We start from the raw sequence: 27,685 nt of genomic DNA, 5'->3' as shown, positions 1-27,685 counted from the left end.
TGTTTGATGGAAATGCAGGTTTCAAAATAGCTGCTATAGCTTCTGATCTTTTTTCAGCCATGTATGTGGAAGTATTTGTTTGGAACTAAACACAGTTATATTTTTGGAAGTAAATAACTAGCTTTAGCTTGTGCTTTGGCTTGTTGGCTAGATTTTTAGAAAGTGCTATGATGATACAGAATGATCATCTTTTTTAATAACTAGTTTATCCTCATTTCCCCTGAAGTTCAAAGAGAACGCTAGCTCCCTGTTTGGCAATAGAAATTATTCTGTAAGTTCACATCTTAGCAACTGGCACAGCTGTTCTCAGACTTATCCAATTATCTGTGTGCTCACTGGAGTTAATGTGCCTTCCTTTTGTTTATGGAGGTTTTATTGGAAATAAAGATGAAGCTCATAATTTTTATAAATAAAGATTCTGTTGTTCCTAAATTCATCCTGTATGATAGACAAACTTTAGGATAATTTTCAGTGTGGCCTTTTTGAGCTTATAATGTTACTCTCGTTGTGTCAAAAACACTTCAGCAACTTAAGCAAAATATTTGCATTATCCTGCCACCTTCCCTCTCATCTGGCATGCAACTATTCAGGCACATGTCAAGTTGGGGCCTGATAATACAAGTAGAGTCAATCAGAAACTACAGAAATTTCAATAGCTGTTTCTGGCAGTTGTTGCTGTTCATGTTATGCAATTGCACCACTTTGAAAAAACGTATCCAAGCTTCAGGTATTAAGGGCTAGGCTGTGAATCTCATTTTGCTTGTGAGCTGGACTGGACTTCGAACTCAGTTTTGAAAGGTTGCAGACTATGTTCACTGTCGCCTGTCTCTGGAGTATGGTGTCATCATCAGCTTCATGTATCTTCTCAAATGGGGAAGATGCACTAAAGTGGGTGTTAAGAAACAGTGAGTTCTGTACTTCCTCTTCTACTGACTCTATACTGCGTCGCTGTGCACTTTCCACAGACATGTAAATGTTACACGTTCTCATTTAACCTACATGAGCTGGGCCAAGTACAGGAATTCCCAAGTGGGTATGTCTGGCTCTCACTGTAGTTCAAGTGAGGTGACAAGTGACCCTTTCTGGCCTGAAATACATTAAAGAACTGATGTCTCCCGAGGCTAGGACATCAATATGAGAATGGGGTGCCACCTCATGAACACGCAAACCAGTGTCCCTTGTTAATATTTGATTTACGGAATAACAGTGTGAACTACAAATCTTGCTTCAGTGAAGATGTGAGGGGCCAACAGTTGCATGTCGTGGTGGTCTTTAGCATGTTCCAAGACTATTCGAATAATTAAATAGGATGTTCTCTCCAAAACACTGAAGAAGGAAACTTCAGTGAATGTACACAATTTATGTACAGTGAATGTACACAGGAATGTACACAATTTCCATTTACCTGAGAGGATGAAAAATAGTGTCACCTGCTTTGGGTTAATTCATCCTTTTTGGTTTTGAATGTAAGGTCTGTGAGAAGACTTTGCCTTCAAATTGTACAGCACCTGGTCACAGTGGAGCCCTTATTCATAACTTTGGGTTATCATGTTGCTCAGTAATATGAAGTACCAACCCAGCCTGTAACTTGCTGCAGCTTTCTGAGGCTCTGTGCGCTCTGTAATTAGTATGTCGGTTGTCATGAAGGCTATATTAACACTGAATTGAGGAGAATGTGAATATAAGTATGCTGATGCCAATCCTTGAATACCTCCAGGCATTTTTCGTACACAAATACCCCAAAAACTTGTTTGAACACTAACTGAATTTTTCCTTGGATGATCAGTTTTCCTGGCATTTCCATTTATCAAGGCAATGCGCACCAGTGTTTTAGCAAGAAGAACCATCTAAAATTGAAATCACTTTTATTAGTGTGTTTTTACGTGAAATAAGAATATTTAGAAAGTCTGACTTCAGTGGTGGTTATATGATTCAGTGCAACCTTGGCAGAGTAATGAGGAGTTATATTTACACTGATGAAAATGCTGCATGGTCAGTGGTTAACATGTTAAAAGTCATCATTCTCCCAAGTTACCTCACCATGTTATTTCTGAATGGTAGTAACCAAATAAAATTCCCCTCCCCCACTTTTTTTTGGCAGTTTAAAACACAAAACTCAAACTCGGAGGCACTTAGGCAGCGTGTTGGTTTAAGTGTGTTTGTAACTATGTAAAGATTATCTTATTGCTAATCTAAACAATCAAAATTTAAATTGCTGCTTGAGCTATAGCTCATGAATGAGGGCAAGAAACACCACGTACCTCATATAGCACATTCAGACCTAAGCCCAGGAATATCCTGAGCTCTACCCTTTTCCCTCATAAACTGCCTGTTACAGGAGTCTGCTACAGAGAAGTCACAGTTTGCTTCTGGCTCCAGTGAGCAACAACCTATTTCCATCACCCTCAGTAAAGGCAGGAAGCAAGGCATGAATTGTGCGGCTGTGTGTGTGTGTGGCTGAGTCCCAGTGCACCCCGAGGACAGTTGCCAAAGCCGTGCCACCGGACTAGAGCTCCCAGCAGGATTTGCACCCCGGGTACTTGTGTGCTCTGCTCTGCACGGTCTAGTTTCCCAAACCGGGTATGAGCTATGATGGGATTTTATTCGGTGGCCTCCTGCCCTTTTTGCACATTTTCTTGCTGTGTCTAGGCAGGCCAGCGGTCGTGAAAGGCATAAATAAGCAGGATGACTTCCCGCAGGAAAAGGCAGTGGGCTGGGGTGGAGAGGAGCCGGGCCGAGGGAGATGTGAAGCAGGAAGAAGGGTTGGTTCCCAGGCTTCTGGCATTCGGACCGAGGGAGTCCACCCTGCCATCTGCCTAGCTTCTGCATTGTGCTAAAGGCTGCTGTCGTATAGGAGCGCCTTTGACAGGGTTTCCAGCTGTGGAAGGATGAGTAAAGACTGTGGGAATAGGATATGAACCCCGTGGTCTTGCCAGCAGTAAAATGCTTTCTAAATTTCTCCTGGGTTTGGAACATAAGAAAGTCCTTAGTTGGCTCTTGCGTAGGAGTTGGGTATGCAGAGGCACAGTGCTGGGCAGTTAATATTTAGAAGGACAGAGCAGCAACATTGACTTCATCTGGGGAAACACAAGATACTTCCAGGGGGAGTTCCCAGTAGCAAGGTCAGCATTGTTTTTTCGCTTCTTGTTTATTTGGTGCAAGATTTTCTTGTTTAATGACCGTTTGTATAGGGCTGTATTGTGTAAATAAAGCTATGACCTTTACCTTCTGATAACAGTATAGGAGTGAGTTAATGTTAAATGAGAGAGGGCAGGGAGTGGGAATCTGCCAGGGTTAATGCCAAGTTTACATTCCTGTGAGGGCAGCCATGTTCCGGTACGCTCAGTAGAAAGGGCGACAGCACTCCTGAGCAGATAATAGCAGCAAAATGCTATAGAGCATATTTATATTTATTTCTGGATGAATGTCAGTGATTTTAGATGATTGATGTCCATGCTTTTATTTTTATAACAGGAAAAAATGTGTTACCTTTCTGCATTGATAAGAAAATTTTAACTGAGAGAAGACTGTACAAAATAAAAATCCACAGGAGTTACAGCACATGTAAAATTGAAACTGACATAAGGCAATCCCTGCAGCTTTCCTAAAACACTGAGGCATTGCTTTGTTTCTACAGAAATGTGTACACCAGTTCCAAACAAAGTCATGTTCTTCAAACAATTTTCTAACAGAAGAAAAATAATGTTTTTTGTTTCTCATTGCATTAAAACTCTGAAGGTCCCTCCTAAATGTGATTCTGTCAAAAGACAAAAGTTAGGACTGGATTTTGCTGCACCCTTCAGTCAAGTCTGTCTTCATGCAATGGAAAATATTTCTATAACCCAGTTCCAGTGGTGTTGAAACTATGTCATGTTGAGGGTGAGGCTTTGCCTTTTTGCATGCTATTGAATGCATCTGCCAAAGTCTCACAGTAATACAGAACCTTGCTACTTTTGGCTCAAGGTTGGCATTTATTCTCTTTGCCCCCTTTTTCCCCTGCTTTAAGCTCCCTCCTTTTTGTAAAAAGGCCTATCACTTAGACACTGCTCCAGCAAACATTTCTGCCTGCAGATCACTGTCCTCATAGGCTGATTTCGATTTGGTGAGGTTATTCACACATACATAGTGCACAGCTTCCTGGATGGCTTGGGACCCTTCATCTGAATTTTCAGGTTGCAAATGTGCTTATTTTAAAATAAACTCATTATTATTAAAAACCATATGTTATTTTGATTACCTCTGCAAAAGGATATTGAAAACGAAAATTTAGCCAATCTGAAAGGTAAAGTAACTGTTTTATCATTTGAAACTTTTGAAAACTTTAAAAATGCCCATTTAGCTGACAACTTGTACTCTTATGTAAGAAATAAGAAATAATAATGCTCGCCAGGAGATTAGCTAAAATGTCCTAATGAGCTAAAACAGCAAAAATGCAGCCAGTAAGAAACCCAGCATTTTGGGGAATACTTCAAAGTCTTTGCTGCTACAAGAATAAACAGTACTGGGATTACATCAGAAGGACCTTGGACAGACTAGGTGCAGTCTAACCAGGGGAATCAGAAAGTGGAACAAAATGGGTCAGGTGGTCATGATTGTGCTGAAAATGACCTGAAAGGCAAAGAGTGACAAATGGTAAAGATGGTAAAGAGTCACTTAGCGTATCTTGTATCAAAACTGATGCCTGCCCTGTCCTTTGCTGCCAGTGTTTCCAAACAGGCAGCTGCCCAGAGCAGCAGACAGTGGCAAAGGTGCGTTGTCTTCAGTGATAGAAAGAGATCCTGCTGCTGTCAGAGTTTCAGTTGAGCATCGCTACCTGGGCTGCACTGGCTCAGTAGGGATTGTCGATTGCCTGGGTGTATCTGCACTGGTACATGCAGGGACAGATGGTGCCAGGCATTGCCACTCTCCTGCCACTGCCGAACTGAATTTTACTCACCTTCACTGGCTTTTTTCTTTCTTTTTCTGAGTTTTGAACTCATCCTGTTTATAGTAAACGTAATGGTTAATAACATTTTTTGAATGAAAGCATAACAGTTATTTTTCATGTAGATTTTACTTTACATTACAGAGAAGGCCTTTAGAAGATGGGAAAATAAAGCGTAGTGTAGCAAAACAAATGTAAAGATTAACAACAGACCTCATGACCCTGGTAACTGAAAAATAAGTGGACTGCTTATGTTGGTGGTATAATGTTTTGGGTTTAAAAAACAAATTGGTAATATTTAGTGTGTGAGGAGAGGCACAGACATCACTTCTCCTTCCAGTATAGTCAACAGACGTACTGCTTCTTGCCTTCTTTACAGTAGCCAGTCTTGTAAAATAGCAAAGAGAGAAAATATAGAGAGGAGGCCAGCAATAATGTCAATGCTTACATACGCGTACCTTCTCCTCCAGGCTTTCATTTACTCTTGATGACGTATGGTACTGTCAGAAAATATAGTTCTTCAAAATACATTAAATGTAAATAGCACATGCAGTTATGTATGCTTGTTAATGTTGATTTGAGAGTGGAAGTTGTAAAAATATCCTTCATGAGGTATTCCAGTATTAGGGCATGTGATTGCCCCTCAGAGAGGAGGAAAAGATGGGATGGATTCAATAGCAGATAGCCAATAGAGCAGCTAGTGTGGATGCACCTTGGCATGAAACTGAATAGTAATGAAGCAATACCCTAAAAAAAAAAAAAAAAAAAAAAAAAGGAAACAAAGAAAGCTAGGTGACTAATAACCTGAATTGAGATGTCACATGGTCAAAAATTGGAATAATAAGGATAAAATTAAGTAGTAACAAGTAAACCACTTCAGCAGGTATTTACTTGATTTATTATAGGGTTTCCAAGGGAGATTCTATGGTCTACTAGCAGCCATTTAAAAAAATGCCTAAATATATTCTAACAAGCACAAATAATGAGTCAGATGGAATTGCTATGGTCAATTAAGTGGGTAATGGATATTTAAAAGCTTCCAAACGTCAATAAATCTGAAACAGCTCTAAAGGAGTACTTGTAGAACAAAAATAATATGCACTTAAGAAACTGCTTGAGTACATATTTGCCTAAAGTTAACCACCAGTAAGAGGACAGCAAGTGTTTATGGTACTGTATACTGAGGGCATAAAAAGGCATACCAAATGTGTGCCAGTTCGTTTGTTGATAATTTGTAATAAATCCAAAGGGGACAATGCAGTTTATTATGCTACATAAATATTACCAAGAGGACCTGACTCTCATTTATATGAAAATCTTTAAACACCTGATGGAATAAAAGAATCCTGCAGTTGTGAAGTGGAGTAGCAGACAGCAGCTCAGCAGTGTACCCCTTGGTACAAAGCTGAAGGCTGTCCTTTGTCAGCCGCCACAAGATCGTACTATGTGGTACACTTTCACATGCAGTAGGACATAAGTTTTGGTTTTCTGTGGATGATCCAAGACAAAAAGGATTTAGCTAAGATCTTCAAAACACCTGTAGATTGGGTAGAAGTTGTTCTGTGCATGAACAGAATGGTCTGAAGAAATTTTGAAACAGCATGCTGGAAATTCTCTATGTAGTGACAACAAGAACAGCAACAAAATATTAACTGATATTAGTTAGCTAGAACTTACAAATCCATAAATCAGTGACAAATCTGGTATAAGTGGTTACCACTACTGCATCCTCTCCTCTGGCTCAGCTGTGGGTGCTCTTAGGCCAAGATAACATTGTTGTAAACACAATCTGAGAGAGATTTAAGCTAAATTCCCCAAAACCTTCCATAAAAAATGTATTTTATTTTTTTACGCATCTTATTTAACAGATCCATTTTTAAAAAGTCAAACACAGTTATGTTTACCTACTTACAGCGGTGGTAGCATGGGAGTATAAAAGTAAGTGGAAGGGATGATGCTTGGAGAAGAGTGGGTAGTAACAGGCTGAATTGTGTCACTGTTGTTGGAGTACCTCATCTAACCACATTTGAAGTTAGAATCTGGGTCGATAACTATACCATAGTGCTCTTTAATATTTCATTTGCTTTACTATCAAGTCTTAACACAATGCTTCAAATTGCCCAGAGAAACTCTAAACTAATTTCCACGTTTGCTTCACAGTTGGCCAATGTTGAGTTTAATTCATCACGTGTATGTCTTTGGGGTATGGCACAACTTCTGCAACTTCCCTCCCATTTTGTCTTAAAATGTGTTTTATCTTTCTCAGAGATTCGTTTGCTTGTGCATATTTATTTGGAATTCAGAATGTGATAATAATAAAAATATGTGACGAATGTTATGATGGATTGAAATGGATGTACAGAGGCTTCTATCTAGTATATAAAAGACTGTTTCTTTAAAACTCAAGATTCTCATTTACAGTAAAAGCTTTTTATGACACCAGAAGAGCAATGCAACTTTACATTGGAATTAAATTGTACTCAGTGTGCTCAGTTTAAGGCTGTCAGAAGGATGCAAAAAGACTTTATTGAACATTATAATTTAATGAAACTTTATGTTACATAGTTTGTAGACTGTGTAATTAGGTTTCTTTCTAGTCTTGGCCCATGTAAATATCTGGGAGTTTTATAGGATAATTTCTGGTCTTGTCAGAGTATTGAGTCTGGTTAGCAGGTCTCAGAAGTATTATTGTATTGGTGAGGCACACAGAAGTTTTGAAGATAGTTCCTCAGGCTCAAATTCAGCTTTTTTTAATGTGAAGAAATTGTCTAAGAATAGCTTGCTTTGGTGAATAATTTACATGATAGTCCTTCTGAAGTCAGTATTTACATGCAATGACTACTCAGTAAGTACCAAATGTTAGGGAATAAAATCGTGTTTCAGTCTCAATATTATATTTAGAATTACTTCTCTCTATTTTCATTTGGACTGCCTGTCTGTCTGTAGCCTCTGTCTTGACAACTGAAGGCAAATTGGTGTAGCACTCTTTGCTAACCTTGACATTGGTAAAAGTGAATAACCTGTAAATTTCCTAAGTAATGACATGTTATTTTTCATGTGAGTAACCCACATGACTCATCTTTCCGTAGCATTCCTATTAATTAAAAGTAGTGGGGTGTTTTGTATGAGTAGATTTTTAGTGCTGATATTATACCGTTGGCACTACAGCCAAAGAAGTCCTCCAAGAGTGTCTTCTGGAGGAGATGGGGGGGGCTACAGGTGCTGCATTTGAAATAATGCTGGAGCTGAAGCTTCCTGCACAGATTCCCTAGGAGTGTTTGCACAGCTTTCTCTCGGAGGTCAGGTGGGGGAAGTAGTTTGATTTTGCTACACAATTGTAGTTTGAAAAGTGTATCTTATAAAATAGAGCTGCTCTGCGTTATGATATGCAACCCTTTTTATTTATAGATCAAGCAAAGTTTAGAGTTGGAACCATCAGTGCAAATCACAAGCTTCTGTGACCTTTGTCTGGAAGCAGCGTTAGGGCTTATTGTATGTATAGATCAACTTAGAAGGGCAAGTAACTGTCATCTTTTCAGACACCTTAATACTTTACAGGCAAATAATATTCTTTTCAGTTTTGCCAGAATCTCTCTACTGCACTAATCTTGTATCAAACATACTAGATAACTAACTACACAGAATTTTGAAAGACAAATACATCTGTATAACAGAACCCTTTTAGACGATTAAAAATAAAATAGATTTAACTCACTGTTTTTACAAGAATTTCTGTAGAAATCTGTTAAACTTCTGTTGTCTGCTGCTGGTTTGATCCTTGATAAATACAGCAGGATTAGGAAAGGTTTTAAATTAAGAGCCTACATACCCTTCCCAAGTTCAGACCACGTGGTTGTGTAAAAAGATGTTTAGGCATGTGAACTATGCTACTGAAATCAGAATAGAAGCAGAAATTATTAAAATCTTTCCTCTAGTGATTCCATATAAGTAAACATTTTGTTGGAAGCAACATTCTTGCTGAGTTACATCATTTCATTTATGCTATATAACTTATTTAGTCCATTCCGCGTAATCCTACATGCACTACACTGTGGAAAGGCTTTCCATAAAAAGACCCAAGAGGCTGAACTGAGACCAAAGTGAGGCTGGAAAAAAGCGGTGTCTGTACAAAAGTTCACTGAAGAGGTTTTTTTTTTTCTGACTAGGAAAGCATTCTTCTCCATGGAAACATGATATGGAGCTTTAACAGGAGTCTGCTTACTGCTAGGAGCTGTGTTTGTTCCACCCTAAGGGCACCCTTGGGAGCACAGGGAAGAGAATTCTTCTAAATTTCTTTTATAAAAAGAAGCACTATATGTAAAATCCTTCAGCAACCCTTTTCCTTTATGCTTTTGATGCACCATAAAGTTGCGAAGGGCCTTGGGTAGTACAGAAATGGATCTGTGATGTCAGCTCGTGCTGGCACATTAATGGCTTGCATAGGATCACCTGTGTTATTTGGCCATTTTATTGAATGCCCAGTGTTGTGGATGCAAGACTGATTTTTTTATTTTTTTTTTGGAAACATCTTTGTAAGTCTACAGAGTGTATGAAGGTTACCCAAAGAAATGAAAGAAAATGAAGATCAGTTCTAGTTATAATGTTGGCTCCCAGTATTGCCACAATTTCATATTTTTCCCTGAATCTGGTGGTTATTCTGTCTCATCCTTACAGAAGCACAAAATAAGCATTGTTGAGGAAGTATAAAATTTGTGCTACCTTTTTAACAAGTGGATTCTAGTATTTTAATAGTTCTTCATCTTTACTATGTCTTCTCTTCTTTGAGTATCTTGAAGGTCTGGTCCCATGGCTGAAAAATGGGGATTTATGTGAGTCTCATTACTTTTCTTTTGATAAACAGCCTCAGCTGAATTAAAAAGAACTTCAAAGGTTTGAAGCTAGAAAAGGGTTGGGGTGCAGGAGACAACAGGTCTTAAGGGGGGCTTTGGAGGCTGGCTGCTAGCACTAAGTGGCCTTGATTGTGTTCATCTGTGTTTGGTAGGTAGATAATAAGGCTGCATGAGTCAGTTTTCAGTCTTATCACAATGCTCAGGCAGGCTGATGTTCTCCTTTCTTCAACAGAACTGAACTAAAGCATGAGGTTTTCTTGGTAGCTGCTGGGAAAAAATGGCATGCTTCTCCCTTCTTCACTGAGGCAACAATACACTTGGAACTGGTCATTTCTGAGAGAGATGTCGACACAGATGTCGACATCAGTGTTACGTTAAGAATGTCATTTGGCGTTCATGAAAGAAAAAAATGAATTTTTCCTCTCTGAGAAAGAATATGGTCGGAGCATAGGACAGGGAAGTTGTGTACCTTAAAGCTGTTTGCATGTAGAGTGACAGCAGGGTGACAATGTGCAGGATTGGATCAAATTATCCTATGCCATTGTAGCTTCAACTTTTACTTAATAATCATTTAAAAACTTAGACTTGATCTTAATAGGCAGCATGATGGAAACAATAGGCTTCCAATGAAGAGAAGTTTTTGGCCCAATATTGTGATTGTGAATGAAAACCTGTCTCCCCCACTGTAGTTTTGTCACACTAAAATAATATCAGTATTGTTATGCAACATGAGGTTAATTGACCTTTAGGTTAGGGTAAGTGTAAGCTTAACAAGTTAAATGCCATTGAAAACAACCATCCAAATCAGAAATTCAAAAGGACCTGTTGTATGCATTTACGATTTGAAGAAGAAAATTGGAGACGTGGGATGAGATCCAGGACTAAACATCTGAAAGAGAGAGGCTAAAGTAGTCAACTTTAGTTGATTAAAGATATTCTGATCCTGTTTTTCTGTGGTGTCTTGACCTTACTAAAGTTCACTTAGTATGTAATGGAAAAAACAACCGGTTTGATAGCAAAGTACAGGAAATGCCTTCAATCATGGCTGATTACAGTAGCAGCTTTTCTTCTGTTGCTTTTTTTTTTTTTTTTAATGCTCTTTCTATGTGCCTGAAACAACGTAGAATAAAAATGCTTTGGAGCACTTTATTTGGTGTGTCCAAGTAGAGCAATTAAATGTCTGGCTATTTGATGGATGTGTGTTGGGAGTTTTTGCAGTCAGGAAAGTGTAATATGACTTAAATGAGAAAAATTCAGAAGTTTTATTGTACGTAAATGTAAATACTAGCAAATTCTGTGTGTGTGTGCAAGAGAGATTTCTACTAGACGAATGCAGAACTTCTCTTAATCAGCCTTTGGCCATCTCCTACAAAAATGGAAGTTTCACAACTAATTTGAATGAAAATAAGGTAAATCTCTATCTGGAACACAGGAAGCTGGGAAGCTGAATGTACGTACACTGAATGTACGTAAAAGCTCAGATTCATCTCACCTAACTTTAGGAATGCAAGACAAGCCTCAAAGTCAGGATCGTGCTTGTCCTAGAGTGCATTTAGCCAGGATAGGCTTCTTTAGGGAGCTGTGCAGTCCGCATATTCTGAATCAACCTCTTGGAGATACCCGTGGAGATGGCTATGGAGGTAGCCTGGCAAACTGAGCTACCTCAAATGCTCAGATTTGGTGGGATCAGGTCAGAATCCTAAGAAATACAGAAGAGAAACTACAAAAACAGATACAAACAAAATATTTCATAGCTTTAGTTACTTTTATGTCTTATATAAATTATAAAAAATTTTGGAATTGTGATTGATTACATTACAACCTTTATTCTATCATTCCTATTATCTGTGTAAAGCAATATGTCTTCTTTTGGGCTATTAAGAGTTGCAAGGCTTCATTGCTAAGACGATAGCTAGTGAGGACCGCTGCAGGAAACAACATGCTGCATGGATAGACATGCATTTGTTGGCTGAATGTTTTTCTGTTCTGTATAAGAAAGCTACAGTTGAAGAAAACAGTGAAGAGAAAAAAGAATGTTAGCCTTTTCTATTAGCCACAGAAACTATGCCTGAAAACCAAGTACTCTTTTCTTTTCCGCATGTTTGCAGAAATACTTTTTTTCCACTATCCAAGTTTGTCATCATACCTACTGAGGCCACTGAGGGAAAATAAACACTGCTTTTGGTTTCTAAAGACAAACTTTTAAGTTGATCTGGATATGAGAAGTTAATTAGTATGTCTGCAGATAAATTTGCTTTCTAAGGTTATGCTAGCATTTTTTTCAGAATTGAGTTTTCTGAACCTGATCTGACAAGCTTTTCTAGCTTCACGCCATCCTTTCACTGTCTTTCATCGTGGTTTTATCAAATAATGATTTAGTATTGTTTTGTTTAAAAGGATTATAGACATACATAGCAGGCACTCTTAGTTTGTGCTCCACCTAACTTATTGTTATAACAATGCATATGCAATCTTGTTTGTATGTTATCTGAGATATAAAAATAAGAGCATGAAGCATTGAATCTCACACAGTAGAATACCACAGCTTGAGTCAGTCTTTGGCTGAACCTGGGGAGCTCTATTGTCCTCAGCGGGATCACTGAGGTGTCAGCAAGGACAGGTTGTATCACGTTACATATTTAGCAATGACTCAACACAACAGCTTTTTAGCAGAGACTGACACAGTAAATATTGTCAGTGGGAGTACAGAATTCATCTTGTCGTTCTCAGCTGGAATGTCTAGAGCCACTTAGGATTTTTCAGCTAAAATTTTCAAGGAAAAGGAAGGTTAGAAAATGGTGTTTTTAACCAAAGTAGAGGGGGGAAAAAAAATTCTCTCACAGAACTGTCAGTAGCCACTCACATGTCAGTCAGGCCACTCAGATGTGCATTGCAAGATCAGGATGCTCAGCCCGGGGTCAGAGCCAGCCTCGGAGAAGTGGACACCATCCTGAGCATCAGGCCAACAGCTATTCACATGCTGCTTTTATACAAACTTTTGAACACACTGTGTTTTCACTCAGCATAAAACGCTATTTATTTTTTTAATCTCAAGCTTTACAGAAGGGGAAGATCACTTGCTATCTGCTATAACTCTTTCTGAAGCAGATTGTTTGTCCTATACAGTGGGTCTAATATGAAGCCAGCTCCATTTGTGACAGTTCTTGGTAGAAAAACTGCAGGCCTGCAGGCCATGGGAAGGCAGAGTTGCCACTGGGCTCCAACACAAAACTTGTCTAAATTAGGCCTTCAGATTCAGGCTAATTCAATAAGAACAGTTGTAATGCTACATCCCATCCCTGCCTTAGTCTCATTGAAGAATTGTTACATTCCCAGGTAGGGGTCATGGAAGGACAAGGATTAAAAAGCAGTGTGATGTGAATGTAAAAAGAAACTCTCTTGAAAAAGAAATAGAAACCACTCCCCTCTGTGCTTAGCCAATTTGTGAGAATGTTTTACATAACGTATATTTGAACTTCTAGATATTTCACTTATGTTCTCAAATAAAAATGTGGAAATAATAAGAAAGGAAAGGCAACACAAAGGAAAGCTGTTAAGTATGATATATTTACTTGTCTACACATTATTTTAAGGAAATTCAGCATAATAAGATAAGCAGATCATGCACTGTAATGTTCCTAAGTTGCTACCGACAATTGTAATAAAGTTATGGTCAAAGCCATTAAAAGGCCATATATAGAAATTATTTTATAGAAGTTGTTTTTATGCTACCAGAAAAGTCACTGCTTTCCTTAAGCTCCTGGAAAGGAATATTAAACCTTTGGTCAATACATCGTTAAGACATCAGTTAATAGTGAGGGCTGCATGATTAAAACATCTCAGGTCCTTGCTTTCCTAAAAGTTCTCTCAATGGTACATTGCTGGAGCTGGCAACTTCATGCAATCCATATTTTTACTTTCTAATGACTAGGTTTTACCAAGCCACAGATAGCAATCATTTTGTCTCCCTCTGATGTCCTTGGCAGGTAGATAGCAAGCTGCCATTTGCTACATCCCTTCTCCTGTCTCTGCCACCCCTGTAGTCCGCAAGATATTTGTGCAGATGGCACAGTGATGGACATTGTGCTAGATGGGGAAAGTAATATGTGGGTTTTTAAAATAAACATGCCTGACAGGAAGGCATTGTACATGGATTCACATCAATAAAAGGTGGATTTGCTGCATTGCAAACTTGGCACTGCTGAAAAGCAACACTGTTTTCAAATCTGCACAGCGGGTTTTTCTGCATGTTGCTGGGTACAGCTCTGCTATAGTTTTGGTGATAGATGATGCCCTTATTCTGTAATGTAAAAGTGGCAAAGAAAGTGCTTTACATAAGTCCAGTAATTACTTAATGGATAAAAATAAAAGCAAAACAGAAATTCCAAGCCTTTCAGATAAACACAGGGAAAACTTCCTGAGATCTCTTACAACAATAAAAGCAGCAGAAGCATTTTTTCCTCAGCTTTCTCCTTACTCCCTCCTTGCTAACAAAAACTGTCCTACTGTTCTGAATCCACCCATAAGAATGAACAGTCCAGCGCATGTTGTATTTCTTACTCTATAGGTAAGGGAGATCACCTCACCTGGTAGAACCTGACATCCAATGACACTGCTATTATTGCATTTTCATGCTCAGTAACAGGAAAAATTATGGGCTTCTTTTCTGTACAGTTTTTAGAAAGGCAGAAAATGATGTTTTTAGTTTGTGTTATCTTAGAAGTTATGGTTTGGGTTTGTTTTCCCATTTATCTCCAATCTGTCACGGGGATAAGAAAGCCTTGCTGATGTTTTGTGGCTAATATACTTAATGAAATAAAAGAATCCACTAGTGAAGAACAGTTTTAGTTTATCTATCCCATAGTCTATGTATGGAAGCTGATATTAAGTTGATGAGGCTTGGTTACTAAAGAAGCTGATATCAGAACATAACAAATATTGAAATTCTTTTTTGTTTTCTGACCAGCTCCATATATAGCTCCATTTTGGTTAGACCAGAATCTAGTACATTAGTTATCTGGGTATTTGAAGAACACCAATGTGTCTGAAGAACTGAGATGAAGATTTTGGTGAATTTATCGGTCATACAGAAAAAACATTTCAGGCAGTATGGTACAAATGGTCCAGGTTATATGATATTTTCTGCTTATGGCTAAAAATTATATTGAAAATGCACTATTAACTAAAATTACAGCAAAGGGCAAGTTTGTGCTGGGTATAGGAGAGACCTGTTGGTGCAGAAGAGCATCTTTGTCTCAAATGCAATTTGGATACCACTGAATAACTTAAAAAGTAATTCTAAGAATGTAGAGGTCTTACCTTAATTAAAATAGAAAGAGTAATTTCATTTTACTAATTGAAATTGTTAATTGATATAATGAGGGTATTGCCCTCGGTTATGAATTTCAATAACCGTAGGACTGGAGAACAGTTCTGTTAGCACTCCATGTCTTGTTATGGGGATGTTTCCTTTTTACCTTCTGTGGTTTCTTCTGTGAATAGCCTGTCTATTCAAAGCCTGCAGAGAGGACGTGATTTTCCCATGCAGGGGAACAATGGCAGTGGCAATGATTTCAAATACACTATTGAAAGGGTTTATTGCAGCTGAAAGTCACAAAAACAAAACAAAATTGTGAAGGATCTGTTTCTTTGACAGTAGTTCAGTAACTACATATTTTTGACTTGTGTTCTTTGATGTTCTGTAGATGTTTAATAAGGTGCAGTACTTCACTTAACTTTCATCCTATAAAGGAATATCCTTGTTTCCAATGCAGTTATTATTTGTAGATAATGATTATGATACACTGAAATGTATATGCTTTATATTTTTGTTGCTTATTCAGCAGCTAGAGTAGAAGCAGATGCTGCGGAGATATTTCATTGTAAAATGATTGCTTAAACCAACATGTTATCATGTTTCTTAGCTACTTGATCCTGTTCTTCAAATATGGATTTATTTAGTCACTAATGTTTACCTGATTCAAAGGCTACTGTCAGTAATGTTTGGCAGACTCACTGTTCAAAACCCATCTTGACTGTTTAACTGCCTTACTTTCAACAAGAAAATTACCTGTTATCTAAATGGCATGTATGACACATGGCCACACAGACAAGGCAGTTATCTTGCTGGCTACTGTTTGAAGTCAGACTTGAAGAACCCACTCCTGCGAAGTCCTCATCACCGGAGCATTTCTGGGAAGCGAGGGCAGTCGGTGGCTCATGACACTGGCATGTGGAGGAATGAATGAGCGTTAGGGAAGCTTTCTTGCAGGTTACCTGCAGCCAGCCCGCTCTTCTGTTCTGACATGCACAAGCCTTGCTGTTACAATCCTGATTCTCTCTTAAGATCCTGCCAGTCATTCCAGCTTCTGAGGTGACTGTGATGCTGGCAGATGCCCAGAAATGGAAACCGAGGCTTAAATTTCTGGTTAATGCTTTCTGAGAAAAAGAAATGATTTTAAAAAGAACATGTTATGCAACTGACTGCTCACGTCAACTGAACTGACTGTACAAAGTATCTTGGCAAACAAAGGAGAGAGATAGCTTAATGTATCATTACTGCATTCAAGCAACCAGGGCATTTTCCTAGCTTAACTGGTTAGGTTGTTTGCAAGTTGCAAGTAGTTACTCAGGTTGTGGGAGCTCATTTTGTCAGAAACAGATGACTTTCTTAGTTCCTACAAAGAGTATGCAAAATGAGAAAAAGAAGAATGTAATAGATCTTTGTCATTGAGCTATTTGACACTGTATTATGTGGTAAGCTCTGATTTAGACACAGACAGCTGGCAGTAATACCGGGAACCAAGTAAAAGTCTGGATGGATCCGAATGGATCATTCTGTACAATGAATTTACATTCCAGAGACAGAGCTGTTTACTTTTTGTAATGATAGGAGAGCTGGCTGTGTCTTAGAACAGTTCTGGGGAGACAGAGGTCTTAAAATAAAAGTTTTTTTCACTGGCACTGCTGCTCTGCAAAAACAAGTTTCCTTGACAATTCTTTTCTGTTACTTTTTCATTTGTTTCCTCATCTCTCTCTGAGTGTTTTGATTTAGTCTTTTTTTTCCCTCTGAGGTGATAAATGTCACATTACCTACTCTCTTGCATTTATTTAGTAACTAAGCTTTCTTTTTCCATTTTTTTTGACTCTGTCAACTGCAAATTGTTTTTGAATGGTTTTCAGTGCAAGCAGTTTTATGGACTATGATAATCTTGTGGGCTAGCTCTGAATTTGGCACTTTGGCAGACTCCCAGCTTACCTTTTAACCTCCCATATCTACTTTGATGGAAGTCATGCTGTTGTTGCTTTAGCTTCTTCCAAATTTCTTCTGAAACTTTGATGCACTTTGTATTTGCAGTAATAAAAATCTACTGGTGTCAAATTCCATTACTGCATGAGTAATTAAGCTGATGTCCTCAACGCCTTTAATAGAGTTGTTGAAGAGGCTTATGGTCTTCATTGTTTAAGCCTGATGAAAGGGTCCCACGTGTTTTTTTCTGTCAAGTAGGACTATAATTTCATAAATAGTAAGGAACTTAAAGTGACTTGTGCTTTTACAGGTAAGCTTAAAATTTCACTGTTGGTCTGTACAGGTAGTCAGAATTTAATATTAAGGCTCTTGCTTTTTTTCCCTATGCTCAGTCTGTTCATTCTCTTTTTCTACTGTCAAGTTTTTGTTTCTAGTTTCTGTTACTTACAGGAATCTTTAAGCAAATAAAGGGATAGTAAAGGGATAGTAGGAGGTGATTGTTTGGCAGGTTAAATGGTTAGATGGAGGGGATTATGCTGTAGCCCGTTTGATCTCAGGTTGTTTAGGAACTGATAAAAAAAGGTGACTTCAAGGAATGACAAAATATGTAGTCTTCTCCAAGGGGCCTTATGCAGGTGAACAGCTGAGGACATAGAAGAGTAGTGCAACTGATCTGGAGAGACCGAAGTCAGGTGTAGGGCATATTGGTTGCAAGGAGCATTTCTACATTCCATATATACTTCAATTACATAAACCATAATTGATGAGGGTAGTTTATGGGGGGAATGGTGGATTTACTGTTAATGAGGTAGATCTGACTTTGTCAAACTTCTTGCATATGCACAAACCATTTAGCATGTGCACAGCATAACTGGCTTCTACATGCACAGTAAGTCATCCAGTGCTTCCCAGAAGTGTCTGATTTAATACTCCGATGTGCAGTCTTTATGCAGACCTTGAGCAGTAAGCCCACTGTGTACCAGAAATACCTGATTTTTTTTGCTATCCTGTATATGTAGTATAGGTTAGATATAGGCAGGACAGCATGCCCAAAATTGTGAACAAGTGTTGAAAAAAATAAATAAATAAAATAAAATCCACCTACTGAAGTAGGGATGATATGGAGAAAAGAGCATCTCAGGGGAAATCCCAGCATACTGTATCTGTGGATATGTCTCACATAACACAGCCTTGGAAGGGTTATTTAATTATGGAATGCCTTGTGCTGGAAAGGACCTTAAAGATCATCTAGTTCCAACTCCCATGCCATGGGTTGGGGTGCCACTCTTTTGCTCTAAGAGCAGTGTCTTTAAAGAGCTGCCAGCTCCGATCAGTTCCTCAGTCCCTAAGGACAGATTCCCAGCAAATTTTATCCACTAATTCTTGAAACATTTTAGCCACTCTTGTAATCTTGCCTGGCTTCAGAGCCAGCATAATAATCTGCTGAAGGTAGATCCTGCATTTTTAATTCATGCACTGGCTTCTTGCTCAAAACGTGGCAAAAGGCAGGAGAAATCCTTTTATGATGCTAAGTTAATTCATTATCATATTTATATCACACAGCCATAATTCCTCCTAAGTAGTGACCACGATGCAGTCATATTATTAAATTGTCCACTGGTACAGGACAATACACAGTACTTTTAATTCCCATTGTAAGTCATGCCCCAATCTGATAAACACATTAAAAATTGGTTGATTGACAAGTTTATGTTAGGGCAAGCTTGTCGTCATCTGCAAATGTGGATATCGTAGTCCCAAATCCCCAGACAAAGTTGGAGGAGACACAGTATATGCAGGACAGGCTTCCTCTAGAAATTCCACCTAGCAAAGGAAGAGAAGCATCAATGAGCCCTGGCCTACCAAATGGCAGTTTCAAGGTAGGCAGAGTTTTTGAAGAAGTAAATGTGGGGTGAACATGCCTCATGGTGGGGATGAGGAGAAAATGAGAATGAGTTACCTCTTTTAGAACACGAGGACAAAACTTTCCACCTGAGTGACATAAATAAGGCACTAGAAGTCAAAAGAAGGTACAAGCCAAGCCCAGTGGGTCACACCAAACATCACTCAGGTTAGATGTCCTGTTCTTGGAAATGGTCAGTAGCTTAAGCAGTAATGTGCACTAATTGCAAATTGAATCTCCACTTTTTTTTTGTAGCTATAGCAGTGTCTAAGTACATTAACGAGCTCAACCACAGCATGTTCACTGCAGCCCAGACTGCCTCCCATATTAACCTCTTTAATGAGTTATCCGCACTGGTGAGCACCAGGTCTGGTAACACTTCCCCTCTGGTTGGTTTGTCTAATAGCTGGACCAGGAAGTTATCCTCTACTTCCTTCATGAGTCTCCTGGATTGCTTACAGCCTGCTGTGTTGCTTTCCCAGCAGACATCCAGGTGGTTGAAATCCCCCAGCAGGATGAGAGCCTGTGAGCATGATGCTTCTTGTAGCTGAAGCAAGATGGCCTTGTCAACAGGCTCCCCTTGATCTGGCAGCCTGTAGTAGTCCCCATCCACAAGGTGCCCTTTATTGGTCCAGTCCTTAACTTTTACCCACAAGCTCTTAACCTGTCTGTGTCTGTTTCTCAGAGGTATCACAGTCTATTTCTTAACATAGAGGTCAACCCCCCCACCCCTCCTTCCCTGCTTATCTCTTCTGAAAAGCTTGCAGCCCTCAATTGCAGTGTTCCAGTTGTGTAATTCATCCCACTACATTTCCATGATAGCAGTTAGGTCATAGTTTTCTAATTGCATCGTGGTTTCCAACTCCTCCTGCTTGTTTCCCATGCTGCGTGCATTGGTGTAGAGGCACTTAATCATTTAATCTGTCTGAATGTTTCCACTGTGGATCTAAAGTCTGGGGGCTGGAATTTGTTGGCATTAAAGATTTTGGCAACAAAAACTGTATCTTTTCATAGATTCATGGAATGGTTTGGGTTGGAAGGGACCTTAAAGATCATCTAGTTCTAACACCCTGCCATGGGCAGGGACACTTTCAACTAGACCAGGTTGCCCAAAGCTCCATCCAGGCTGGTCTTGAACACTTCCAGGGATGGGGCATCCACAACTTCTCTGGTAAACTTGTTTCAATGTCTCACCACCCTCATGTGAAGAATTTCTTCCCAATGTCTAATCTAAATCTACCCTCTTTCAGTTTAAAACCGTTCCCCCTTGTCCTATCACTGCACCCTCTAACAAAGAGTCCCTCCCCATCTTTCCTGTAGGCCCCCTTTAGGTACTGGAAGGCTTTCGTAAGGTCTCCCTGGAGTTTTCTCTTCTCCAGGCTAAATAACTCCAACTTTATCAGCCTGTCTTCGTAGGAGAGGCACTCTTGTCTTCTGATCATCCTCATGGCCCTCCTGTGTATTCACTCTAATAGGTCCATGTGTTTCCTCTGCTGGGGGCCCCAGAGCTGAACACAGGACTCCAGGTGGGGTCTCACAAGGATGGAGTAGAGGGGGAGAATCACCTGCCTTGACCTGCCAGCTACACTTCTTTTGATGCAGCCCAGGATACAATTAGCTTATTGGGCTGCAAGTGCATGCTGCTACCTCATATTCATTTTTTCATCCACCAATACCCCCATGTTCATCTCCTCAGGGCTGCTGTCAATCCATTTTCTGTCTAATCTGTATTTGTGCTTGGCGTTGCCCCAACCCAGGTACAAGACCTTGCACTTGGCCTTGTTGAACTTCATAAGCTTCACACAGGCCCACCTTTCAAGCCTGTCAAGGTCCCTCTGGGTTGCATTCCTTCTCTCACTGTGTCTGTCACACCATTCAGCTTGCTGTCATCCGCAGACTTGCTGAGAGTGCACTCAATCCCACTGTCATGTTACCAACAAAGATGTTACATATACCACATACCAGTGCCAATTCAGACCACCGAGTGGCACCACTCATCACTGGTCTCCATCTGCACATTGAGACACTGACTGCAACTCTTTGAGTGCCACTATCCAGCCAATTCCTTATCCACCAAGTGGTCCATCCATCTAATCTATGTCTCTCCAATTTAGAGACAAGGATGGGGTGAGGGACAGTGTCAAAAGCTTTGCACAAGTCCAGATAGATGACATCAGTTTCTCTTCCCTTATCTACTAACCATGACCACATCATAGAAGGCCACCAAATTTGTCAGGCACGATCTGCCCTTGGTGAAGCCATGTTGCCTATCACCAATCACCTCTCTTGTTTTTCATTTGTTCACAGAAGTTGGCATGCAATTTTATTCCTATAACTGATTTAGAATTTGTATGCACGTACTTATTTATCATCAATTCCATCTACAGAAACTTCTCTAATATGTCTAGAAAAAAAGTTCTGATCAAAAGGTGCCCACACAAAGTCACCTAAGGACACATGTCTTTTGATTCTCACCTCTGTATGCATTCATACATACAATGTCTTCCTTTATTACTGCATATCTTTAATACACTACAAAAGCATCTACGGCCTAGATAGAAGTATAAAAATAAAGTAGGCCATGCAATATCAGTGAATTGTAGAACATCCTGACTTGGAAGTGACCCACAGTGAATCTTGTTGTCTTTGTTTTTTGTTTGTTTTATCATTTATACATGATAAAATGTTATTAATAGTGGATTTTATTTTATTGTTGTTGTTTTTCATGCAAGTGAGGGCTCTTTTGTGCACTGGCTTTCCAGATCCTACTGTAGTTTAGTCTAAGGCAGTGGCAGGTAAGTTAAATGGTACCTAGCATCCATTGTGTTGGATCATGAAATAACTATCAATGGTATATTTAGAAAATGTGCAGTGGGCAAGACAGGAAAGGTGGATATCCCTTTCTCAACCTGTTTTTGACCTCACCCAGTTTAATAACTGAAGAATTGTGTATTTTCGACACAAAGACATTTGTACAAAGAATGATCAGAGGCAGCTGCTAACATGTGTTGTTTAACAATGAATGCAAAATAGTCATGTGAGATTATTTTTGCACAGCTTTTAAACTGCAGAAAATTAGGGTCCCAAAGATAGGAGCATTGTTTTTCAGCCCTCTTCTTGCAGTCTGAACTTTGAATTTCGAGTATATGTTAAGAATACAATTCAAAGTAATCCAGGTTTGAAAGTAACAATTAATTCAACCCATGTGATAAATATGGGTAAATCGGTACTTCTTTCTTTGTGCTGATACAAAAAGGGAGAGTGACTTTATTAGACAACATTGACCTATTTCATATAAGAGTCTTAGATCTGTAGCAAGCGAGAGACTGAGATCTTTTCCAAATGTTTCTGATGCTTTACAGCTGTGCTTCCATGCAGCTGAAGAGAGAGTACGGGCCTCATCTTACAAAATGCTTGTCATTACCTGCTTCCTTATTGCCATTATCCAGGTCTATTTAGTGACTGCTACTAGTCACTTTTCATGCACGCATGTGAAGGACAGTTACTTGGTGTTGTTTGTGAAACCATCTATTCGTCACGTTCTATAGTTTGTGTTCAAATTCAGGAGCGCATGCTCAAAATTTGAGAGCTGATTTAATTCTGGGACTTCTTATTTCAGGGACCTGAAACTGGACAATATTCTTCTGGATGCAGAAGGCCACTGTAAACTGGCTGACTTTGGGATGTGCAAAGAAGGGATTCTGAATGGAGTGACCACCACAACCTTTTGCGGCACGCCTGACTATATAGCTCCAGAGGTATTATTTTGCACTGTGCTAAGAATATAGATAGTATCATTCATCAGATGGACTCTTAGATGTGTAATTTTAGACACTTTTTATATGTAGATGAAAACAATAGATGATGCAAACTAGGCTGTGCCACGGTTTTCCTGGTTAATCCTGCAGAATTTGTTTACTCTATAGGGCAAGAACAGTATTCCAAGTCAATAGGAGTTGGATTTTCTTTTATTTATTCCCTGAACTTAACAATATTCTTCTCCATATTCTCATTTCTGACTTGGCATCATTGTGAAGGCACTTCAAAGAAGCCTTCACTGAAGCCTTTAAGAAAATAGATGCAACTGAGTACTGTCAGCACTGGTCTTTAGTAGTTATAAAAAGTTTTTTAATTCTTCATGAGACTTAAAGGGGGAATGTTCATATGGAAGAGACTGTGTTTGGTGTCATTTTGCATAACACCTTTGTGGGAATATCATTTCTTCTTTTCTTTAAAGTGTTTGTGAGTGAAAGATACTATATTTGTGGTACTTCTCATATGGATAGGGAGAAAATACAGATACTTGAATAGAAAAATAGGATCCTTTTATAGGGATGCTGCAACATCCATATAAAACAGTTGAAAACACCTAAATTCACTTTAAGGCATTCATTGGGTAAAAGAATTTGCTGATAATTGTGCTGGTTTCATGTATCTTAAATTTTAAGATTATAAGGTGAATTTCTGAGTGCTTCAAAAGAATCAGTATTATGCAATTTGTCTGCTAGACAGACTTTGTCAGCTCAGTTTAGTTAGTAATCCATGCATCTTTTTTGCCAAAGATTCAGTGTGCTGATATAGCGTAAAAATTTCATTGGTTTGTCTTTCATCAATCATAAATTTGCATCAGGGAAAAATGTTAGTTTATTATTTGCTAGAGACAATAAATTAGAAATCCATATTGTTAGAGTTCATGTCTGTCAAGCTTGGGTAGCACAACTGATAGGTTGTGAGTCATCTTGGAACTATTGTAACATCTATGAACATGTTTTGTGGCATTTCAAAAGTACTCTGCAGGTAAAAGAAAGCAAGTGCCAGAGTGATGGGTTTGGTTTTATATGAATTCTCTTTTGATTTAGTATACTAATTGAGTCATTTAGCAAATTCTTTAAAAACTATTACTAAAAACAAAGCAATAATAATATTCTAGGAACTTTTACATTAAATGCTTTTCTCACTGATGTCAGTAACTCAGGCTTCCGTTTTGTCATCCTGATTGCAGAAGCTTATCTTCTGCTCCTATTTCTCTTGCCTCATGGTAGTATTTTTCAATTTCCTTTTCTTTAGCAATATCTGAATTCCAGAGAGTGTGCCCTGAGCACTTGAAAAGTACACTTCTGAAGAGTATCATTTTCTATAATTAACGTGTATAAAATTTAATATCCAATGAACTAAGAATCCAGTTGGGATCCAGACAGCTGCATCCAAATGTTAAACTCATTTCTTTTTTTTGGTTAAGAGAGAATTTGGTTTTCTACATTACAGTACAATCATTATTCCTAAACACAGCACTAAGCTAATGCAGTTCACCACAAGGCTTCTGCCTGTAGCACCACTAATATTGTTTAAGGAGGTGGTGAAGTCGTTGCCATTCCAACTCATTTTAAGCCAGTCAGCTTCGTCTTAAGCAGTCACCCACTCTTCTTTCTCCAGTCCCCTGTCATGCTGAAATGCTACAGCCAAACTACAAGCTCCTTTTTAGTGGAGAGGAGCCAAGAATTAGACTTGTCCCATGTACAGCTATAGTTCTGTAACACCAAGTAAGACGATAAAATTCCATCATTCTAAACCACTACTCCCCACTAAAGGTATTTGCTACAAGGTTGAACTTGTGCCACCCGAAAAATTGTAGCCAGTTTTTCTGAAAGCAAAAGCAATTAAAGTGAGTCCTACAGCCATGCATTTATTGTACAGTGTTTCAATGCTGTAAAAAGAACTTGAACAAAAATGCTTTTGGCTTCCCTCAGCCCTACCTAAAGGATGAGAATAAATCTCTCAGATGATCTCTGTGCAACATAACAAGTTGGTTCAGTTTGTTTTGCTCAAGATAGAGACAAGGAAATGTTTCACATTTTCCATCAATCTGTTTTGTGTTTGTGATCTTTCTTCCCCTATAGCGTGACCTGCCTTAAACAGTTTGGAAGGATATACAGCTTTTTTGCCCATGAGCATACTCCTTTACTCAGGGGACTGATAAACTCAGTTAGTACTTCTGAGAAAACTATGCATTGACACTCAGCTCTCTTAGTGCAAACTGCATCGGTAAGAAACCATGCCTGATGTTACTGATGTCAGTGTGGGTTTTAGTCCTCCTTAGGCACTGGGGAAAGAAAGGGTGTATCATGTTGAAACAGTAAATGTGCAGCTGAGAGTGTTGTCTGTCTTGCCTGTTCAATGTGATCTCTTTTTCTATACCAGATCCTCCAGGAGTTAGAATATGGCCCTTCAGTAGACTGGTGGGCTCTGGGTGTTCTCATGTACGAAATGATGGCTGGGCAACCCCCCTTTGAAGCTGACAATGAAGATGATCTCTTTGAATCCATCCTTCACGATGATGTCTTATATCCAGTCTGGCTCAGTAAAGAAGCCGTCAGCATTTTAAAAGCAGTGAGTCTTCTATTACTTGTTTTCCTCCGCCTCTTCTTCATGGCTTTCTGTTTTTATTATTTTTTTCCTTGATTAAAATTGAATTTGCTAAAAGTTGTTGAGAACAGTCACCACTGGGAGTTCAAGCACAGTTCAGAGTGCCACTGTTAGGATAATGGGGCCTGGGATAAATTACACCGCTTGTGGGAAAGGAACAGAATGTTTGTATTCCACGCAGTTGTACACTGCATAAATCTGTGTACTGCAGATTCATGTTTCAGGGAAAACCCAACCAACTAGAACTGTGCTGCCACTTTGACACTTTATATGCCACATGTTCACTAGAGTGGGGGAAGCGCTATGTAAAGAAAAAGTGTCAATGTTTTTATTTAACCCACCCAATGCCTTTCTTCCCTTATTATCAAGATAGGTTGAAAGCCTTTTATTTACAGCTATATGTTCTACATTTTGGTTCATGTAACACTTTGATTAAGCAGTCTTACTCAAGGGCAATTGTTTCTGCCCTGGCTGGTGTTTTACAGTGTAAGGATTGGCTTGATAGAAGTGTGCCACCAAAAGCAGCAATTTTTTAAACAAAGCATGCTACAATTTTTCTCTTGGTGACTGAAATAAAGGAGACTATCTATTAAGAGGGCAGCTGCTAGTGTGAAGTCCTGCAGTTACATTTTGGGTCACATACATACAGGGTTACCTTTTGAAAGAAAACTACAGAAAACTTGAACAAATTCTGATTTTTACAACAGTGGACAGGTAGCACTTTGCTCAGAACTGCTCATACTGATCTCTTAAAAACACATTCAGGTTTATTCTAGACGAGAGGGAGTGGGGGCGCTGCAGGTGAGGGAGCTCTAGAGGAGGATTCAAACCAGAAGTCCAAGGTAACATCTCTGAGTTGTGAACTGTAGTATCTCTTTTGCTCCAGTCTCTGTAGTGAGGGCAGGGAGGACTTATTAAAGCTGACCTTCATACATATTCTCTCTACTCCCCCTAGATACCTTTCTGATGTCTTTTCATAAGCTGACACGATACTTTCATGTGTCTGTTTTTATTTCCAGACTCTTCAATTATTTTCAGTCCAGCAATTAAAATGTATGGACTTGAGCTGCAGAATTCAGACTGATATCCAGGGTTCAGGGGTTATTTTAGCCTGTTGTAGAGAAAGGGTTTTTGTCAATGTTCATATCTGTATCTGAATTTCACTTAAGTCCAGAGATTTTCTGTAGTGTTCTATAGTGTTTCGGTTTCACATTCTGTAAGATCTGTTCCTTTGGCTCCCCATCCAAAGGCTCTTTCTGTGAATCAACATTAGCTGAGCTGTCTGTTATTCTGAAACATTCATCAGAGGGGGAAAATTAACTGAAAACACCTGATTATGTGTGTAGTATGAGAGCTGTTGTAACTATGAGAAGGTATTTGTTTGATAGGGGAAAGGGAGAAACAGATTTGATAGAGACTTAGTGTGTTATCTCCTGTGTGCAAGTAGTGAGATGTCTAACTCTTAATGTCATACGTGTCATTCATTAACCCCACACAAATGCAAACACAGAACTGGGCTGTAGGTGTATGCTCTGCATTTTTGTGAATGTAAGTATAAGGATGTTCAACACTAGTTTCTTTGCTATAATTTTTCATGAGGCTGTTTTCCTGAGCCTACCTGTTAATAGTAGGCATCGTGGCTTATATTTTTCTGCAGTCCATTTTTTACATCTTTCTATCTAAAGTTAATCTTTAATGCCATTTTAAACCTTAAAAAGAGAGTTGAATCCATTAAATAGATTTGCACTATAATATGAGATTACTCCTCATTGGGCAAAATGTCTTGATTGGCATAAATTGATAGAATTTAATGGAACTTTGACAGTTAATGCCTTGAAAAGAATGCATTTCCTTACATTTAACAACCTGCTGCCTATGTAGCTATGGTGTGAAACATGTTTAAACCTTGTGCTCTGCATCTGATCCTTGTCCACATTCTGTTAAATGAAGAACAGGAAAAACAGAGGAAAGAAAGAGGCGTCTATGTATTTTACTGCTGAATGCTAGCAAGGGATTAGCTTTGGAACACTTCGTTTCCTCACATTGTGCTTTGAGACAGTTTTATTCTTTAGAAACTGTGTATTTTTACACTCCTCCAGGGAAGATGTAAGGAGATTTTAATAACATGACATTCTCATTATCAAGTAACAATGTTTCCTTATTTTCTGAAGAAACACTTTTCCCATTACTTCCAACAAAACACAAACAAGGATAATTCAACAGCTCAGTGTTACAAGGCAGCAACAAGTAAGTGTTGCTTATCCCATGAAGTCCCAGGAATCTTACTAGACTTCTTTCTGTGAATTGACAGGAATTGCTATTTAAAATTCTTTCCT

General features: G+C 38.9%; 1 protein-coding gene across 1 annotated transcript in view; it reads left to right on the top strand.

Moving 5' to 3' along the window:
- Positions 1–27,685, top strand: part of PRKCE (protein kinase C epsilon) — a 299,961-nt gene that overhangs the window by 249,786 nt on the left and 22,490 nt on the right. The window contains exons 12-13 of the mRNA XM_035561057.1: positions 22,546–22,684; positions 25,125–25,313. Of these exons, the coding sequence (XP_035416950.1) occupies positions 22,546–22,684; positions 25,125–25,313 (328 nt within the window). The remainder of the gene's footprint in view (positions 1–22,545; positions 22,685–25,124; positions 25,314–27,685) is intronic.

Source organism: Cygnus atratus, chromosome 3 (assembly GCF_013377495.2).
Source record: "Cygnus atratus isolate AKBS03 ecotype Queensland, Australia chromosome 3, CAtr_DNAZoo_HiC_assembly, whole genome shotgun sequence".
In the NCBI taxonomy this organism is placed as follows: Eukaryota; Metazoa; Chordata; class Aves; order Anseriformes; family Anatidae; genus Cygnus; species Cygnus atratus.
Note: the sequence above shows the minus strand (reverse complement) of the source record. Positions and strands in the feature narration are given on the sequence as shown.